Here is a 19836-nt window from a genome sequence, read left to right as displayed (position 1 = left end):
AGAGAAAAATATATATCGTGAGATGTACATATTATTCTATTATTTGTCTTTCTCTTTTTATATATTAGTAAATATGTAGATCACTCGATCACGAATACTTTACTAAGAAATGAGACTTGCTTACAAGAATTTTGAACATGAAGCGCTATCTTGCGATCGCGTTCCTCTAAAATTCGATCATACGCTGATGCGTTTAGGATTTCATTTCAGTCTCTTTCATTCGGTCCAACTAAACCGAGTGTGATCCGAGCTCTCGTTCAGTGTAATGAGTTTCTATTCGATTATTTAAGCAATCGTAGACTGTAATAGTCTAGTAAAATTATTTAAAGTTTCAGCGCAATGTGTTTTTGTTCAAAGCTTTCTTACGTAACGCGAACTAGAAGTTGTAAAAACAAAAATATATCATGATGTAAGTTAAACATTTGATTTTAAGGAAACCTTAAAGCATTTTACTTGCCCTTTTTCGTTATCGGTTACATTATAATCGATAACCAACTGGTTCCCATATTATTTTCAGGATAGAAAAAAGGAAACACTGACGATTTTATACGACGTATTTTTATCATGTTATTTATTTTTTGCTCAATCAGGATCTTCCGTAACATATGTCCATCATCGTTGAAACTCTCTATCGCTACAGTATGTGTGTTTACTTTTTTCCAATATTATTAAGCCTTCAATATTTTGTTACTTTTCTGACAAATTATCCTAGTATTCTACCGAGGCTACATCAAGCGTAAAGAAATTATCCCGTACACAGAAATACCGATGTTTATTAGACACAAAGAATGTCAAAAATCAGAAGATATCGCCTAACTTTGTTACATCGTTTGATCACCAAAAGCCTACCCAATGTGTAGATATAACGAACAATGAAAAGCAAAAGAATTTATATATGCAAAATGAACAAGAATGGCAGTGTATAAAATTAGATTCTGGCAAACTTCGAAAACATTGTTTCATGTTATCTAAGATACGGTTAACATGTAAGAGAAACTAATATCTTTAACAAAAACATTGATATTTTATATGATAATTTGTTTGAATAGAAAAAATGAAGAATCAAATCATTATTTTTAGCTTTGGTAGTTATAACAACCATGGCTGGATATGCATTAGCACCAGGGCCTTTCGATGCTTTTACATTTGTTGCATGTTCTATGGGTACTGGATTAGTGTCTGCAACAGCAAATGCTATCAATCAATTTTTTGAAGTTCCGTTTGATGCGCAGATGTCAAGAACAAAGAACAGAGTGTTGGTTAGAGGTTACTTAACGTATGTAGGATATAGTTTCAATTGCAGAAGCATCCAGATTCTTTAGCTTAGAACTAGTGTTATATCTATAACAGAATTTTTCTAGTAGACCTGGCCATGCAATAATGTTTGCAACGGTATCTGGCTTCAGTGGATTATTATTATTATATACCGAAGTTAATGGATTAACAGCTACTTTGGGAGCAGCTAATTTGCTTCTGTACACTCTTATTTACACTCCTATGAAACGCATTAGTATTCTAAATACTTGGGTGGGTTCCATAGGTAAGTATATTATGATACTTTTGCTATTGTATTTAAATGTTTTTCACTATACTAACTGAGATTACATATCAACTGTTATTTAGTTGGAGCCATACCACCATTAATGGGTTGGGCATCTTGTGTTGGCAATATAATATCTCCAGGTGCTTGGATAATGTCCGGTCTATTATATGCATGGCAGTTTCCTCATTTCAATGCTTTATCATGGAATTTGAGGCCGGATTATTCGCGTGCCGGTTATAGAATGATGGCAGTCACGAATCCAAAGCTTTGTCGTAAAACAGCATTACGTTATACCGCTGCATTAATGGGTCTTTGTTATTTAGCACCAGTTTGTGATGTAACAAATTGTTGGTTTGCCTTGTTATCGACACCACTTAATGCATATTTTCTTTACCTTGGTATGTCAAAAACATATTTATACTGATATTTTGAAAAAAAGAAAAGGAAGAGGAATGAAAGTAAATTTAACTTTGTGTTTTCTCTTTTCTAGCTTGGGAATTTCACAAGCACTCTGATAGTAGAAGTTCTCGCAAACTGTTTCATTTTTCACTGATTCATTTACCTGTTCTTATAGTCCTTATGCTTATAAATAAGAAACAGTGGTATAATGATGACAATAGACAGAAAGATATGGTACTTTCCGAAGAAAAAGGCGATATTTACACAGTTTTAATGAAAACGATTGCATCGACATTTTCGAGCACTTAATAAACTACCTTGAAATTTACGTCATGATACTATAGGAATCATAATAAGCTGTAAGTTGTATATAAAGATGACTTTATAACACTTAATGAAGCAGTTTGTAGTATAATTTGTGAATAATAGCAGTTATCATAACTGTGATCATGTATAAAAATCAATGCAATAGTCACAAAATATGATTATGTACATGTAGTAGTATATATATATTTATTCATTTAATTTTTGTTTTTATAACTTAAAATATTATACAGTGTCATATTTTATCTTGAATAGCTTTCCGTTTCGCAGCAAATTCTATCGCCATTTGTCTTCTAGTTTTAGTTAAATTTCTGTGTCCGGCACAATCCAGATTTTCCGTGAAACATTTGTTTCTACAGCACTGTCGGCATAATTTATGAACACATTTGTGACTCTACGGGAGAAAACGTAACGACGAGATTAATAAATTTTATTCGGATTGATAACAAAAGATTATGTTTAAAATGAAGTTTTGCAAACCACTGGATTTGGACAATCGCAACACAAATCAGATCCTCTTTTCACAATGATAGCTGGTCTGTTGGGGCGGCGCGCTATTCGTTTGAGCTTCTTCAAGCGTTTTCGTGATATCTCATTTCCTTCTTCGTCTCTAAATTTTCTCTTGACCGTTTCATTTTGCTACAAAAATTGAATATCGAAATAATAATAATAAATAAATAAAACAATTATATCATATGATAAGGGAAAGGAAGAAAAGAATAGGGATAGGGATACAGATAGAAATAGAAATAGGAATAGAAATAGAAATAGAAATAGAAGTAGAGATAGGAAAAAGGAAAAGGAAATTGTTTGTAGTAAAATAATGGAAACCAACCGTTTCGATCCTTTCAATTTCTAGCTTTTGTATATTCTCCTCTGGAAGATGACGTATATATGGTTGGCACAACCAGGGAGGTAGTTTTAAGTTATGATCTGAAATATACAATGCAAGTAAGTAACAGCGATCATACTTTGGTGGTATATAACGATAGTGTAATTAAAAATACAAAGGGAAAGTGTATGCACAGCCAGAAGGAAAGTGGATGTATATATGCCATACGAATGAAGGATAATGTATATAATGGAATATAATATAATCGAATATAGTGGTAGAGCCTACGAACCGGACATTTCTTCCTGCCAGATTAAACGACCTTCGTGATAAGGCAGATACCGATCCCTCAAAGCGTATACGACGTTTCTGAAGGATTCCATGGTAGAGTTTCGGGCCAAATTTTCTCTCTCTTCTTTATTTTCTGCTAAACAAAGTCTACTCTCTAGTTAAAAGAACGCTGAATGCATAAGTCGATTTGTAATTTCGAAAATTATTTATATAATATACATAGAGATTGAAAATAAACAGAAGCTACAAATAATTGATTTTTCATACGTACGTGTGTTGGAACAATTTAAAAAGATGACCACGAATGTAAGAAGGAGGGGCTGGGTAACGTTCCACCAAATCTAAATATTCAAGCGCTGGCTCCCAACTAGGTGGATAACAAGCTTCGAATATGTACGGATTGTAAAGGTTGCCCTCTGCTGACATTACACCGTGAACACCGGTTTCCTCTATACATCTTTCGATATCTTGCAGACACTGTATGTTACCATTCGCAAATACTGGAATTGTGACGGCCTGTCTGAACGTTTGAAATAACAAGAAATATAACAACTTACTGAAAAATACACGCCAAATGAAGATACGAAGAGTAATTGTTAATCATACCTGACGGCTTTGATGTGATCCCAAGACGCGATACCGGTTAACGGACCTTTTTGTTCCCGAGTTCGTCCGTGCACGGTAAGTAATCGTGCGCCAGCGGTCTCGAGCATTTGCGCGTACTTAACAGTTTTATCGATCTCCGCAAATACACGAAGCTTACAAGTAACTGGCACACGGAGACTTTTGCTCAAAGTACTTACTGTAATATTTTGTAAGGGGAAAATAAATTGGAGATGTAACGTTATATTTAAGATTTATGTTACGAACCGATTCGTCGAAGCAAGTCCCAATCGTCTTGAAGGAAAGCACCATAACGACCACGTTTCGCGATAGCTTGAGGACAACCAATGTTTATATCCACTGCGTCGCAGTACGGTTCTGCCAAAAGTGCTGCCTCTAATAGCGTATTCGGATCGTTGCCACAAAACTGTAATAAATGAGATCAATGCGAATATGTGTTAAAGATAGAACAGCGATTAAAGGAGAGAGAGAGAGAGATGTGAATCGCATACCTGGACGATTAATGGGCGATCTTCGACAGTGCTGGTAAGAGCCTCTCGTCGATATTTCGGATCTCGACAGAACACGGAAGAATGAAGCATCGGCGTGTAACAAAGGTGCGCACCATGACGACGACTTAACAACCTCCAGGCTAATTCGCTTGCGTCGACCATTGGTGCAACTACGTATCGTGGAGAACTTAATACATTTTCCCAAATATTCGTCTCAGATGTAGCAGAATCTGTGGCGAGTTGATCGGACGTGTTTACTGAAACTGATGACATCTACAAAAATATACGATCATGAGTACATAAGAGAAGGTAATTCATGAATTTTTCAATTTAAGCGAGCAGCATGAGTTTTGTTCAAAAGATTCTGTTCTTACGATATGGAAACAATTACTCACTTACGGTACTCACTTTATGATGTTTAAATCTAGGATGAAAGATGTGGTGCATTCACACAACTATTCCCCCCGTTTCTTCCCCTTTTTCTCTACCATATTCCCTTTTCACATTTAAGTTTGCCAAGAAAAGAACATGGCGGTTTTAGAGTTTACTGTTTATCGCGTATTAGAGCCGTTTTAAGCCGAAGAAGCAGCGGAGGAAACGATCGGAGTAATCAATCAATACGATGGATTTCACATTTCCCGTGAAAATGAAACGGGTCGCGAGCGACTTGTGAAGACGACAAAGGGCGCGGCACAGATGACGATGATGACGACGATGATGAACAAATGGAACGGTTGGAGAAGCCGGAATACGACGACAGAGAAGAATGCGTCGATCGTGGTGTGGCAGGTTTCGATAATTCCGATTCCAAAATAGGAGACAGCTTGATAGATTGCGTCATTTGTGATTTGATTTTGGCTGTTTGTCCTCTTCGAAAAAGAGATCGTGTGTTCGATCTCCTATATGTCGTGGATGATCCGAGCATTTTCTGTGATCGGACCAAGTTCCGATACTGTTGTAAGTCCAATGAATCGGATTCTGTGATTGACGGTGAACGATGCAACGCATGAGCTTTCAAATAAGATTGTCGTGCTGATGTTGTTGCTGTTGCGTCAGTCGTCAGCGTTTCGAACGGAACGATGAACGAAGAAGAGGTCGTGGCTGTGTGGAAGAGTGACGATGATGACGACGACGATGACCACGATGGCACCGTTGCCACCGTGTCCTTGATCGTCGTTAGATTCCGATTGCGATTGCGATTCCGATTGAAATCGGTAGTATCAATTTCCTTAGACTTTGGTGTCTGCGACGTGTTGGTCGCATCCAACGACTGTTGTCGATTCTTCCTTTTTTTCCTGCACCTTCTTCTCCTTTTTCCTTTACTTAAATAGGTCCGGAGAAATCTTGCTATTCTTTCAACGGTTTCGCACGAGTTTGTCGAAACGCGCACCACCTGATCGGACGTATCGTCACAACTGGATCGTTTTTTGGATTCCAACACGTTCGGTCTGCCGTTTGCCGTACAACAATGCATAGTTAATGGCGAATTGAGTGCGGCGAAGCAACAAAAGACAGGTGACGGTGTTGATAAACCAGCGGTGGTAGCGTTACAATCTCGAGACATCGTAGATTGTTCGGTATTCGTTGCTGCCGATGGCGATGGCGACGCGTCCGCGACCGTCGAAATGTCCATGGCCGACGTGGTTTCATCGAATCGCGATGATTCGAGCTTGTACGCCGAGAAACAAAGTCGGAAATTTTTCTTTTCATTTTCTCGATCGGAGTAAGAGGATCGAGTTGAAGGAGATTTTCCTTCGAGAGATTCGTTTCGGCTGTCGTTTATACCGCGACGCGAACATGAGTTTGCATTATTCGTAAAGGGTGATACTAGAGGATGAGGGGCAGAAATGAACTCGCAGAAGCCGTGTCGTACCCTTGTACTCGTAGACTCGGCAACTATTTGCTGCACGGTTATCGTGGAAGCGTTATCCGTAACTGTTGTTGGTTGATTGGTGAGTGTAGCGGTGGTAGTAGTAGTAGTAGCGGCGGTGATGGTGGTGTTTGTGGAAGTAGAGGTGGTAGAGGCAGCGGCAGCGGCCGCAGCCGCGGCAGCAGTGGCGGCTGCAGCGATCGCGACGGCGGCAGCGACAGAATTCTTCTCCCTTTTTTTTCGTACGTATTCGTAGGTAGTTAATCCGAGACAGGCGATGTAACCGTGAAAAAAGCATAAATGAAGTAAAAGTATTGCTACGATCGCCGAGAGAATTCCAATGGCGGAAATGGCAATTATAAGAGTGGTGTCCGAGGCAGGAACAATAAAGGGAATGACGGGATCGGTTGTGTTATTCTCCATTGTCAGATTTGCGAATCGATCGAAGAATAAAGAGGAGGACAATTCGATGACGGAAAGACCAGTAACGAAGAGGCTTGCTAGAATAGCGGAAATCAAACAAACTAGAAAAGCGCGATAGTTTCTAGCTCCGATGCAATTGTTGAGCCATTTGCAGTGATGATCGAATCGAACGATGCATTTGTTGCAAATCGAACAATGTTTCGTCCTCTTGCTTTCGGTGTTTATGTTGCAAAGATGACATCTACCGTCCTCGATCACGTGCGAGTGTTTCTCTCGGTCGAATTCCGGTAAAACCTTGTTCGTTGGCTGAGATCTGACGCGTGGGTCCGCCGGGTCCAATAAAAGTACCGCCAAATGAGAGCAAATATGCGTAAAAAAGATAGCAGCTATCGCGATCGAAAAAACCGGACGTAAATTCGGTTCGAGAAGCGGCGTCAATACCGCGAACGTATTTACCACAATAATTAAGATCACCACCCAGCCGGTCACTTGTTGGGGATGCAACGGAAGCTCAAGTCCATGCACGCGTCTAAACTTTCTGCGTTCCGGTCTCATCAACGTATTGCTTTGCCCCGAGCACCATTTCGATAGAATATCGTTCGTAATTCTACTTCCTTCGTTTCGCATAACGTAACGAGATCGTTTGTAAATACTTGCATCCGCTGCTAAATTATCCTCGAATCTGTCACTTTTCTTTCTTCGTCGTCGTATTCGTCGTTTTCGTCATCGTCGTTGTCGTCGTCGTCGTCGTCCTCGTCCTTGTCCTCGTCCTCGTCGACGACGACGATAAAGATAACGTCTTCCTTCCAGCTTTAATTTTTCTCATCCTCCTTACATCTTCCATTTTTTCATCGCTCTTCCTACTCTTCACTCACCGTTTTTTCTTTGATTCCTCGTCGTGTCATGTCCTCTCGAATTGTTCTTGTTTCTTTCTTGTCCTTTATCCTATCGATTTTAAAAAATTTGCTTCTTACTTTAATTTTGATTCTGTTTTCTTACTTTTGATTCATCGTGGTCGTCTACGATCCTGCAGTACATGACAAGGCCCACTTGTCGAGAAACTAGATTCCACATCGTGCGACTCTTCTCGAGAATTCTCGGTAAAACTCGGTTTATGCCCCTTTCGATGGAACGCGCGGTTTGAATCGATATTCGCATAGCAACCTAATAAACCTGTGTAAACCAGCCAAAACGTACGTCTTAGATTTTTCATGGATATCGTCGTAAAATACAATTACCTCTTTCCGATAATTTAAATGTTTCCTATTCTTGTTCTAGAAATGTGACATGCGTATCCACGTATAGATACCAACGTATTCGCATATTTTTTGCCAGCCACTTCTGCCTTTCAGCGTCCTTTCTAATATCTCTTTTCTTTTTTTTATATCATGTACTGCATTCGCTGTATTTATTCGTTTACAGACTCGCATATTTCAAAGCTTCAAAGTTGACAAATTTTGAAACAACAAGATAACACGTTCATTTTCGCTATAAAAACAGTCTCGAGGAGCTTGTTGAATTTTGTGCTTTCTTCCAGTCGTATATCGTCTCTCATAGTCATAGTTTCTTACAAGTTAATGTCTAAAATTGTAATAAATAGGCAGTGTCATTGGTTCATTCTGCGGTAATACATATGTATGTAAAAATGCGTGGCGAGCAGATGATACGATTCTCCACACCAATCACTATATGGTTGTATAAAAAGATACATGTGAAGTATTTTAAAAGAGAAGTGGCTTGCGTTACATGACACTTGATGTGAAATTTCCGTTGCTACGCATTTCATTTGGTATAGAATGATTTAATGCCACTACGATCTGTGTGCATCACTTTTACGGGACAAATAAAATTTGATATTTTTATGACTTTTTCACAAGTTTATATTTTCTGTAATACAATATTCTATAATTTTCTGTAATAAAATATGATATCGTTACAAATGTTAACCCTTTCACGACTTTATTATCGTTATTATTATTATCGTTGTTATTATCATTATTATCCTGATTCTTCCAACGTGGGTGGTAATCTCAACTTCTACATATGTCTTCCCTTTTAATGATATACCTACATATTAATATAGATATAAAATCGTACAACTGTTGAATAAAAACTTTCCCAATTTTGATTGACACACACATCCGCACGCATGCACGCAGCTTGTGTCATATAACGAAATTAGAATTTTCCCTAGCCCGTACTACATGTTTTCTTTTTTTTTGTACGTTGTACATTAGATTCTCTACTTGAATTCTTGATCTTTTATCGTTTCGACATTCGATCACATACTGTTATATATTTGTTGATTAAACAGTGAACTACGCTATTGTCAAAATAAAATATACATATGTATGGACTAACCTTACTCTTAATTCCCAGCTGTGAGGTTAGTCGTCAAGTTTTGTCAATATTAACACACGATGTAAAGGTACTCGTAGAGCAAAGTATACTATCTCTTTGTTGCACAATAACCGTATATGTAAATAAGTTCGTCACTTGACAATATTCTAATAATAATTTTGTGATTTGTTTCGATGTACCACCTTGAATGATACCGAGTGTTTCGAATACCAAGTTATGCTAGTTTTCAAACACATTATCGAAAACATCGATATATCGATATGTTGTGAACGAACCAAGTATAGTAAAAACGTATTTAAATACGTATAGGCAGGTATAGGGTATGGGTATGTAACAATTTGATCAGCTGGTGATCAGAAAATTTTAAAGCGTATTCGATCTGAAATTGATATTGTTATTTAATTGTTTTAACAATAATTTTTGCGTTAGTGCTACCAAACAATTACATTCGCATTCTTCCTGCAGTATGTAATTTGTAAAAATGACTGGTTTAGTCGCCTTGTGTATGACTTGTTTCATTCTCTATTGTAGTTTCACTTGGTAAGATACATAATGATTATATATATTATACAATAATGTTTATAATATTTTAGTACATTTTATTGACTAGTAATGTTACTTTATTTATCTATCAGGGTGATACCAAGGTTCTTGGCATGGTTAGTAAAGAGACGATACAAAATTTATCTACGTGTTGGTCACATTTCATTACCATATTTTATATTACGGGACGTAAATATTTCGAAAAATGGCTTTACATTGGTAAGTTTCTCTAGAAAAAGATAGAAAGATTTACATTGTCATTTGTGTTTTCATCTTTCAAAGCTTTAGAGAGTTGATCTATTAAATTTTAACAAAATCAAATTATATATATATGGTGTTTAATTTCTTATAATTTTAGCAAGTGGAAGAGATCAGTATAAGAAGCAGTCTTTTTAGCAGTGATGTCGCAAAACTTTTAGCTGTGATTATGAAGGATGTCAGAATTAATAAAGATGTTCCAATAAAACCTGTACAGATAATAAGAAAACCAAGGAAGCCAATGGATTTTCAAAATAAAAAAATTCCACCGATAATTATAACTTTTGTACAAGTATGTATATCACACTAAATCTATATACTAATGAATACGATAACTTATTTCTGTCAAGTTTATCGTACTATGCTAATGAAATGATTTCAACTAAGATTACTCGCTAATTTGAGAACTGTTTTGAAATGTTTTAGTTTATGGCTGTTCACATAGAAAATTTAAGTCTTCTGATTTTGGGTAATGGTTGGTTAGCTAATGGAAGTGCAGAGAGTCTGACTTTAGATGGTAGTGTTGTTCATGGAGCTCGTACTCTTCTTGCATCTGCTGCTATCATAGGTGGTGCCATGAAATTGTTGCGTCATGCATCAGACGCTTGTCTTTCACAGATATCGTTTGCTGGAACTGCCGAAGCGACTCTGAAAGCGCAAGGGGAACTTTCGGTAGAGGTATGAAGAGACTGTCTATAGGATTTGTATATGTCACACAAGCTTATTTGTCCTAACACGCAAATTGCAAAGGCTAGGAAGTAATGAGATACTATGTTGTGATTTAACGATGTAGCTCAATGCTTTGAACGATAGCTATTTGTGTTTAGCACACTTAATGGATGATCCTGAACAACTGTCCTTTGCAATGGGATTAGATTGGAATCAAGCAGGATATAATTTATAGAAATTGTACATCGGAATAACGCAGACAGAGGGTTCTGGAGGAGCAGGTCTCATTACATTCTTCAAAGACAGAAGTTCGTTAACTAATGCTGCATCTTCGTATTCAGATGCACGTGTCGATCCTTCTACTAATCTCTTAGCTCGGTTAGCACCAGTTATACCAAAGGTGAATTCATTACTATCTACCACCGATCTATCCAAATTCAAAGACAAAAGCGCGTATTATTAAAGATTTAAAAAAAATAAACATAATTAAATATATTTTCAGGATTTTATCCTAAAAGTGGGTAATTCTTCCATAATTACGGGTAGAGAAGATGGCGTAGTACTTGGTTTGGAAGGTACAATGAAGGGTTTGCAAATTAGCACGAAATTCCAACCATCTGACCTGCTATTAAATTTCACCTTAAATTTGGATGGATTATCAATTCGTAGTAAACTCCCTGTTTTGACATTACGATCATTAATAGTAAATTCAAAGGTACTATGGGACTTGCGTCTACAGATTGTTACTGTTTCACGTTGTATTGTAACAGATTTATATTACCATGTAATATGATTATTACTTATACACATAGATGGAGCAAGACATTTTACAAATTGCTACACAGATCAGTAATCTTTCTATTATTTATGATCATAAAGACTGGGAGTCGATATTGTGTAATACCGATAATGAAGTTTCAAGACCTGTCGATAGTATAACGTTAAAAAATAAATTACCATGGTTAGACATTAGAGTAAATACTGAACTTTATGATTCGTCGTTATGCATCAAATTATTGGATGTTCACGAAGCTTCGTGTGGTGTAGCACATATGAAATTTTCGCTAAATACACTTACAGGTATGTGTAATGTGGCTTGTAATTGATACGTTTTACTTGTTCCTCTATATTAAGATATTTAATACATACTAAACTTAATAGTAATTATAGTAAATTACTAGTGATTATTTAATGATCGTTTAATTTCGTAGACATAATAGATAGTTGGAACACAGAGTTAGTAGTGGAATCTTTGTATTGTACCTTAAACGGTTCCAATAACATTATTTCGGAAACATCTCATCGATGGGGAACGCCTTTGTCTATCGGAGTATTATTAGCTACGACCCGTACCAATGCCATAGGGATTGCCGTTGATGCTCTTGTAACTGAATGGAGTTTGGAACTAGCTAGATTTCTTAAAGAGGCATACAAGTAAGATATGTGAGAAAAATAAAAAATAAATATTCTAATTGATTTACTAAAAACTGGCTATTTGACAGATGTTGCCAAATGTACAATAGAAGAGCCGAAACAATGAAAAATACGAAAAAATCGGATAGCGTTGTCCAATTAAATCTCAAAATTACAAATTGTAATTTATTCTTTATCGCAGAAAACAATCGTATGTATATACATATATATATATAAAACACTACATATATATTGATCTATTCTATTTAAGAATTTTAATCAGGATGTTCAAGACCAATGTCTCGATTGATTGTTTAGTCTCTGTCATGATGCGTTTGGATACTGCAAATTTAGAGCACAATGCAAAACGATTAGTGGTCGTAACAGAGGGTGTTAGCGCGATCACATTGAATAAAAATGAACCAATTGTCTGTCAGCACGCACAAGCATTGGCACATCCATTTTTAGCTATAAGGAAGTGCAAAAGTGCAATTACATCTGAAGCGATAAATATTAGTTTAGATGGTACCAGTCTAGCATGGAGTCCAAATTTACATCTTCGCCTCTTACAACTTTGGTTGGAGTCTGCAGATTTTAGATCTATTATAAGTGGAGACTCATCAACATACACCACTCAAGGTTAATCTATACCTTATCCATTTATTCGTTTTATTTTTTTTACCCTTCATTTCTTTTATTGTATTTTTCTTCTTTATATCTTTCTACTACTACATTTTTACTTTATTAAATCTTCTTTCTACAGATGAAGACACTGATAAACAGCACAAACGATTAATAGATATATTGGCTACTGGTGGGATCAGTTTATCTATAGATATTTCTCCGAAACACTTTTTAGAGCTTTCATCGGACCAGTTACGTTGGACGCAAGGAGAATGGAGACTTAATTATATGCGTGTAACTTTAGATATGGCTGATATAATTATGATCGAAGGATTCGAATTAATCAGAGTATTGAGCAGCGAAGAGGTGCGACTAGAACGACAAAGTAATGAAGGTTTTGTTTTGGACTGGAACGAAACTTGGATGCTCAACATCGAATCAATAAAAGCTTGCTTTCCTTACGAACATCAATTTACTGACGCGATTCAGAATGAATTATTCAGTATAAAAAAATGGTTAAAAGAAATTCATTCATCGTCGTCGTCGTCGTCATCGTCGTCGTCGTCATCGTCGTCATCATCGTCATCGTTCTCTTCTTCATCGTCATCGTCATCGAGTCAGGGAAAAGAAAAGCGTTTACCGTGCGATTTAATTATAAAAGTACGTTTATATAGTAGATGTAGATTTACATGGAAGTAGTTGTTCTTTATAATAAATATAACCAAAGTATTTCACATGTTATAGATTAAAGAATGGATATTCGAAGTAAGCGATGATCCGTTTGAAGTACGTTTACGAGATAATTACGAATTATTGGAGGACGAATATAAAGAGAGCTTAAAAAGGCAAGCAATGCTTGATACTAAAGTGCAAGAACTCTGTCGGGCGCATTTGTTACTTCCTCAAGGTAAAGTTGAGGAACTGTACGCTAGTTTAAATAAAAAAAATGCGGAGATATATGTACAACGGTGGAAACAAATGCAGCGCGCCGGCCCAGCTAGAACGCGTCTGTTTGCTTGGTCTATGTCGGATATCGAGATATTGGCTTTAGTCGACCCATCGATCGACGGTATGGAAAATGCAACGAGGGCTCTTCGAGAAATGGATGCGGAAACTCCCTGGCCAGAAGATGGTCTTGAATTCAGTACCTTATGGGTAAGGGGAATCAGTTTAAAGTGCGCCGAATGGAAATTACAATTGCGGGATTTTCCGCAACCGTTACTGTTGGTTGAGAGTTTAAGCGTTTGGGGTAGACTAGCCGGCGCAGAAGCTTTAGCACCGCCACGAGCCAGGCGAACTGTGAGAATCGAAATCGGTACTCCTTGGGAGGATATTGTCGTGGAAAGAGGCATGACATCTTTGAAGTATTATCACGATCTGAACTGGGATATCGACAAGTTCAGATATGCGTTTGGGCCTTGTTGGGAACCGGTCATAGCGCAATGCAATCTCAGTTTCGAGAAAATCATCCATCCGTCACGAGATCCGAGTCCTCCATTACCATTTTGGGACAAAATGCGATTGGCTCTCCACGGAAGATTAACACTTTGCGTGAAGCAGTTGACAGTTTTGCTACATGGTTCATTGGATCCGTACAATACCACGGAGGAGATGGAACTTACATGGACAGGATTGGAACTCGATTGGACGCAGGGAAGAATTATCGTAAAAGGAGATTTGGATGTTTATGTCCGTACGGCCAGTAAATACGATGATTGCAGATTACTTCATTTACCAAATGTACGTTTGAGCATAAAGTTAGCGTGGGTTTGCTTAGGTGATCCTAGAGACCATCATGCTGCGATACCTTGCGCTCCGGACAGATTACCGGAATATTCGAGCAATCAAGAGCACGACTCGTTCAGAGCGTTCCGATCTCAAAACTTGAATGTCAGCCTTTCTCTGGAGACGAAGCCAACCGGATCTCCAGCGTTAGCAAGTGCACCAACCGCCTTACTCTACGGCAGCACCCTCAGATGGTTCGAAAATCTAAAACTCATTCTCTCCGGCGCAACAAGACCAACGAGAAAAGGGCCGCTTTTCAAGAATATCAGACCTAGGAAGAAACAGTTGAGTAGGCATTACAGGAAAGTTCGGTTGACACTGGCTTTCCATCAATTCCATGTTAGTTATTGGATGTCATTCGCTATGCAACGCGGTTTCGAAGTAACTGGTGGAAGAGTGGTGTGTAGTTGCGAACACAATTTGTCTTTGCATCCGATCGATGACGGACTAATACATCGACCGAGAGCTGAATGGTCGGTCGTGTATATGAATTGCGAACTTAGTGATGCGGAAATTTGGTTGAAAAGCGCGCTTCACGAAGACAAGGAGAGTGCATCGCTCCGACAACCGGTTGAAAAATGTTACTGTTTGAGCGTAGCTCGGGTCAGTTACGGCAGAGAGGCAATGGTAACCGGAGTCACCGGAGGGGATACTCCCACGCATAGACTTGTCGTACACGATTTGAAAGGGGCTTGGACAAAGACGAATAGAGACGTAGCGTTTGCACTTTTTGATTCTTTCATAAAGACTCAGCAGCTGAAGAAAAATCTGTCTACCGCAGCCCTGAAAGGATTTCACAGAGAAAGTTCATCGACACCGCACAAAAATCGAACAAGATCAGTCGAGGTGCAAAACGTGGTGACACAAGTAAATGCATCATCCGCCACGAAACCGCAACAGGGTGAAGCTGTCGGTATGTTGCAGAGATTAATAGCCGAAGCTGCAAACAAACCGGTTGCGTTCAGTGACGATTTATCGGTACAAACGAGAGGTCAACAATTACGTGGGCTAGCAGCTTGTCATCAAGATGATGTCCTTCACAAAAATTGGCTAAGTATGTGTGTGCATTCTACGATTATCTAATTTTATTCAACTTCAGTGTATAGCTGAAAAAGAAGAAGAAAAAGAAAAGAAAAAATTGTATTGCTTTGTATTTTGCAGTCGCCTTAGTGAATAGTCAGGTATTATTGAAAGGTATCGAAACGCGAGGCTATGTGATATTGTCCGCGGCTAAAGCGGAAATATTGCAAAGAGTTCATCAACCTGTGTGGAAAGAAAGAACTTTAGTATCAAAGACAACCTGGGTCGGATCGTTAGAATGTATGCAGTATTATGCGACTGTCAGTGCCAATATTGACGAAAATATCGACGATAATATAATGTGGTTGACATTAGACAATATACAAGTAAGTTGAAAATAATTAGAAGGTAAATTGTACAAGTAAAATTGTTTGAAATTGACGTTAACTAAAGTTTCTTGACCTATTAAATTAGGAGAAAGATTCAACTGTGATAGCTGGTTTACCAGATGTGCCGGCGCTGGTTGGTTCAGGACAGAGCGTCGGTGGTGTGGTAAGTCAAACGGTTGGCGGTGGCGGTGGCCCTCAACACCAATTACAACGTATCGTTTCGAGATGTAAATGCGAATTCTTCTACGTTGGTTATGGACAAGCTTTAGACGTTGGCTCTATCGATCAAGTTCCACCACCGCCAAGAGAAGAAGTTAGCCCATGGGAAAGGAAAGATCTTTCAGCTGCTGACGCGTTTACATTGATGCATCACGATTTGGATGTTTGCACAAATTCGTTGCAGTACGCTATGATTTTAGATATCGTTAACAACTTGCTTCTTTACGTAGAACCGAGGAGAAAAGAAGCGTCTGAACGTTTGCAGAGAATGCGATTTCAATTGCAATTACACTCGGTTGAAGATCAAAAACGGCCGATTCAACAACTACAAAATACTGTGCGTGGTTTAGTAGCAAAATTAAGGAGATTGGAGCGTGAGACGTATTTGGTGCAAAAAGCTCTTGCGGAGGAATCTAGCCCTGAGTTATTAGCAGAAATGGAACGGCTAGAAGCTAGAGTTTTCGAATGTAAGGAACAACTCGGAGCAAAAGCGGAAGAACTCGATGTAATGTTAAGCTGTTATAAGGAAACAACCGCCCCAACCACAGCTTCTACCACGTTGAAAGATAAACCGGCAGCAGTTGCTAGAGTAGCAGAAATTTGCTTCAAACACGCTCAGTGGAGATTAACGGATGCAGATGGTCAATTAGGAATCGCCGATCTTATATTAACCAATTTCTTATATACCAAAACTAGCAAAACCGACGATTCAGTTGAACACCTCCTTGAATTAGGATATGTTAGAATGACAAATTTATTGCCGAATCAAATCTACACGGAGGTGTTGACACCCACTGAACTGCAAAGTAATATGCCTGTTGATAGGCAACGAGCTCTTCGCGTTTTCTGTAGAGAAAAAGCACCGGTTGCTGGAATATCCGTCAAAGAACATTTCGAAATCAATGTTGTTCCACTAACGATAGGTAGGTAACTTGCATATTGTCGTATATCCTACTTCTCCTCCTTCTCCTCCTCCTACACTTTTCTACTTTCTTCTCTATCCTAACATTTTCATTTGTCTTCCAATGCTAATTAAGATCGATCGTTTTATTGTTAGGATTAACGAAAAAGTTTTTCAATACGATGCTCAAATTCTGTTTTCCTGAGAGAGATCCAGAAGGAATAGAGGAGCCACCTGCACCGCAACGAGATTCCTCTTTTTATGTGCCAATCGAAAGAAGGGATGACGTGGAAAAAATGAAAGAACGAGCAGATAAAAATAAACTATTTATATATATTAAAATACCTGAAGTACCCGTTCGTGTCTCTTATAAGGTATTTACAATCAATTTTCACGAAATCATCATATTTCTGTTTCATATTGCTCTCAAACAAATTACGAGTTACCAAACTAATATTAATAAATCACTTGTTTTTCCACGCGCACACGCATACACACGCAATCCACCAATAGGGAAATAAAGAGAAAAATTTGGAAGATGTTCGGGATTTTGCTCTGGTAATACCTACGTTAGAATATCATAATGTTACTTGGACATGGCTCGACCTTCTTTTGGCTATGAAAAGCGATTCTAGACGTGTAATATTAAGTCAAGCTATTAAGCAGAAATTACAAATAAAACCAAGAGGTCCACAGGAAGAATCCGCTCCGCAAGAAGAAGATAAAGCCCGACTTTTATTAGGTGCCAGACATTTACCAGGTGATGTGAGGAAGAAAAGTGTTTTCAAATTTAAGTAACATCTTAGATTTGTAACTCGATGAATTTTTCATTTATACAAATATACATAGGATTGCAATATTTATTCTAATGGAATATTTAATAAGAAAGTTGTTAGTGCATTGCCAAGTATTTTTATTAAAGCCAAGCGATATTTGTACGGTTTTTTAACCACTTACATAACTCTATATGGTTTATTATTTGTTCAACTATTAACTGATATTGAACATTTTCATATACGTTCATCACTCAAATTCGAGTAATGGTAACGGCATTCTGTTTTACTTACAATTCCTTGTACAATTTCGATAAAATTATTCTTAAGTAGTTAAAGTACCGTGAATGCGCCGAGATTAAAACGTTAATCTTCGTAAATAGTTTCTTTTCTTTAATTGATATTATTTTTACTGCTCCGAAATTATTGCTCCAATTATACATTTTAATTATTTTGATTTGTTTGAAATTTCACAATAAAACGTTGGTATGTGAATGAATTCTAGATGTAATTTAACTTACATTGAAAATGATGCACGACTGTATTGTACGGTCACTTTCTATTGTTTGCGATCGCAAAAATTTCTAATGTTCTATTAATGATCGAAAGTATTTTGTTACATTTTGATTGTAAATATTTCGTTGTTATAAAAATAAATGGTACAGTACATTCCAATGATACTTAATACTCGTATTATCGATGGAAGAAATATAGCCAGGTCTTAAATTGAAACATCGAGTAATATAGTTGATCGATCGATCGCAGGAATATCCAAGGTTGCGCGTATGTAGAATTCCATCTTTCTCAACAAGAACTGAATCGTAGCAAAATTATAATGTGTAATACACATATGATAATCGATTTTGCAATCTCGTTATATTTCTTTCGCCGGCTACACATCACCTTATTTCCGATTAAATATTTACAATCTGTATATAATACATTGTTAAAAACTAATTAAGGGAGCTTCTACAGTTTTTCTTGTATGCCTCCATTCATTCAAGTCTGCCAAAATCCTTCTACCATACATATTATGCAATTCGCGAAACGTTATCCTCGTTCTTGGAACATTTTCCGTTCTTCCTGGAGCAGATCTAACGCTCTGCGAGCGATGATGCAACTCGGATCTATTGAAAGGATTATGTCGTTGTCTTGGAGGAGCTTTTGGAGACTGAGCAGGAGCCATCACCATTGTTGTTTCTTCTTCTGCTGCATCCAATTGTCTTTGTAATTCTGCTACCATTAATTTCATGTAATCATAGCTTGCACATGCTAAAGCTTTCATCCACTGCTCCATAGATTCCTATAAATTCTCCACAGTATAGATTCGTTCTCTACTGACCATTATTATAGAGACAATAATTTCTATCATAAAAATCAAATTTATCAAGAAATACTTTTACCTGAGATTCTGCTGCAAGAGCATAATTTCTATTATTTGGACCATGAAATACGATCTGAAAACCAAATTGTTCTTCGTCTTCTGCTAATTCAATAGTACAACCTTCAAGAACTATCATGCCCACAGGTTCCTTGTCACCGCGTCGGTCGAAATAAAATAATATATTTCCTTTGAGAACGAACCATCTTCTTTGATAACCACGATTCAATTCACCACGTTTGTTCAACCAACCTTCACGATCTACTGGTGTTGCCGAAGTTGCAAAAGCTACCATATTTTTCTCGTTTATTTTCATTGCATTTGAAATTATACTTTTAACCGAATCAAAAGAAAACTCTTAACTTCACGTAATGTTTTTCTTATCTAATCCGTCTTAATATTTATCAGTAGGAAAGCAATTTGTTTCCAACTTTTATATTGAACTGAAATAACCTTATAACCTTTAAAACGTATTTAGTTGCACTCGCAACAATACATGATACAGTGGGAATCTGTAATATTTATGACACTAATCGACTAATATCGATTAATAAAAACGACATCTTTTTCCACTCTATTAAAATTTGTTTTTTTTTTACACAAAAAACAATTCATTTACAAGAAGGAAATATTTGATATAGAATAGAATTGCGATGTTCGCAATCAATTGCACTAACCTTCCTTGACAGGTTCCTGTGGCTAT

General features: G+C 37.4%; 4 protein-coding genes across 23 annotated transcripts; 2 read left to right on the top strand and 2 right to left on the bottom strand.

Moving 5' to 3' along the window:
• Positions 1–175: 175 nt before the first annotated feature.
• Positions 176–4236, top strand: Cox10 (Cytochrome c oxidase assembly factor 10). Of its 5 annotated transcripts, XR_011174740.1 has the most exons (10): positions 176–409; positions 518–639; positions 713–986; positions 1081–1276; positions 1362–1540; positions 1624–1941; positions 2034–2301; positions 3126–3217; positions 3295–3797; positions 3864–4236. XR_011174740.1 is itself a non-coding variant. In XM_069125191.1 (7 exons), exons 2-7 carry the CDS (start codon positions 565–567, stop codon positions 2249–2251), a joined length of 1260 nt encoding a protein of 419 aa, XP_068981292.1. In that variant the 5' UTR covers positions 176–409; positions 518–564; the 3' UTR covers positions 2252–2748. The 5 variants fall into 5 exon arrangements, 2 of the variants coding, with proteins under 2 accessions (XP_068981292.1, XP_068981310.1); XR_011174736.1 differs by having other exon boundaries at positions 3126–3797; XR_011174738.1 differs by lacking the exons at positions 3126–3217; positions 3295–3797; positions 3864–4236 and adding an exon at positions 2564–2748.
• Positions 2444–9360, bottom strand: Dus1 (Dihydrouridine synthase 1). Of its 16 annotated transcripts, none has more exons than XM_069125011.1 (12): positions 9159–9349; positions 8036–8709; positions 7797–7970; positions 7673–7735; positions 4505–4777; positions 4260–4419; positions 3996–4191; positions 3661–3909; positions 3391–3536; positions 3102–3199; positions 2747–2905; positions 2444–2660 (listed from the first exon to the last, which is right to left on the bottom strand). In XM_069125011.1, the coding sequence occupies exons 3-12, from the start codon at positions 7953–7955 to the stop codon at positions 2502–2504; spliced, it is 1662 nt and encodes a 553-aa protein (XP_068981112.1). In that variant the 5' UTR covers positions 7956–7970; positions 8036–8709; positions 9159–9349; the 3' UTR covers positions 2444–2501. The 16 variants fall into 16 exon arrangements, with proteins under 16 accessions (XP_068981112.1, XP_068981157.1, XP_068981079.1 ...); XM_069125056.1 differs by adding an exon at positions 6378–6606 and having other exon boundaries at positions 7797–8709; positions 9159–9346; XM_069124978.1 differs by having other exon boundaries at positions 6378–7742; positions 7797–8709; positions 9159–9356.
• Positions 9361–9390: 30 nt separating this feature from the next.
• hob (bridge-like lipid transfer protein family member hobbit) lies at positions 9391–17842 on the top strand. The gene is made up of 16 exons (XM_069124771.1): positions 9391–9698; positions 9794–9920; positions 10060–10251; positions 10386–10637; positions 10864–11028; positions 11131–11343; positions 11441–11708; positions 11840–12062; positions 12131–12252; positions 12360–12680; positions 12805–13325; positions 13410–15504; positions 15612–15856; positions 15945–17001; positions 17136–17353; positions 17493–17842. Exons 1-16 carry the CDS (start codon positions 9640–9642, stop codon positions 17775–17777), a joined length of 6363 nt encoding a protein of 2120 aa, XP_068980872.1. The 5' UTR covers positions 9391–9639; the 3' UTR covers positions 17778–17842.
• Positions 17293–19788, bottom strand: LOC138185946 (sesquipedalian-1). The gene is made up of 2 exons (XM_069125312.1): positions 19156–19788; positions 17293–19055 (listed from the first exon to the last, which is right to left on the bottom strand). Exons 1-2 carry the CDS (start codon positions 19447–19449, stop codon positions 18699–18701), a joined length of 651 nt encoding a protein of 216 aa, XP_068981413.1. The 5' UTR covers positions 19450–19788; the 3' UTR covers positions 17293–18698.
• Positions 19789–19836: the final 48 nt, after the last annotated feature.

Source organism: Bombus flavifrons, chromosome 1 (assembly GCF_040668555.2).
Source record: "Bombus flavifrons isolate JBK064 chromosome 1, iyBomFlav1_principal, whole genome shotgun sequence".
Classification (NCBI taxonomy): Eukaryota; Metazoa; Arthropoda; class Insecta; order Hymenoptera; family Apidae; genus Bombus; species Bombus flavifrons.
This window is presented reverse-complemented; position numbering and strand designations above follow the sequence as displayed.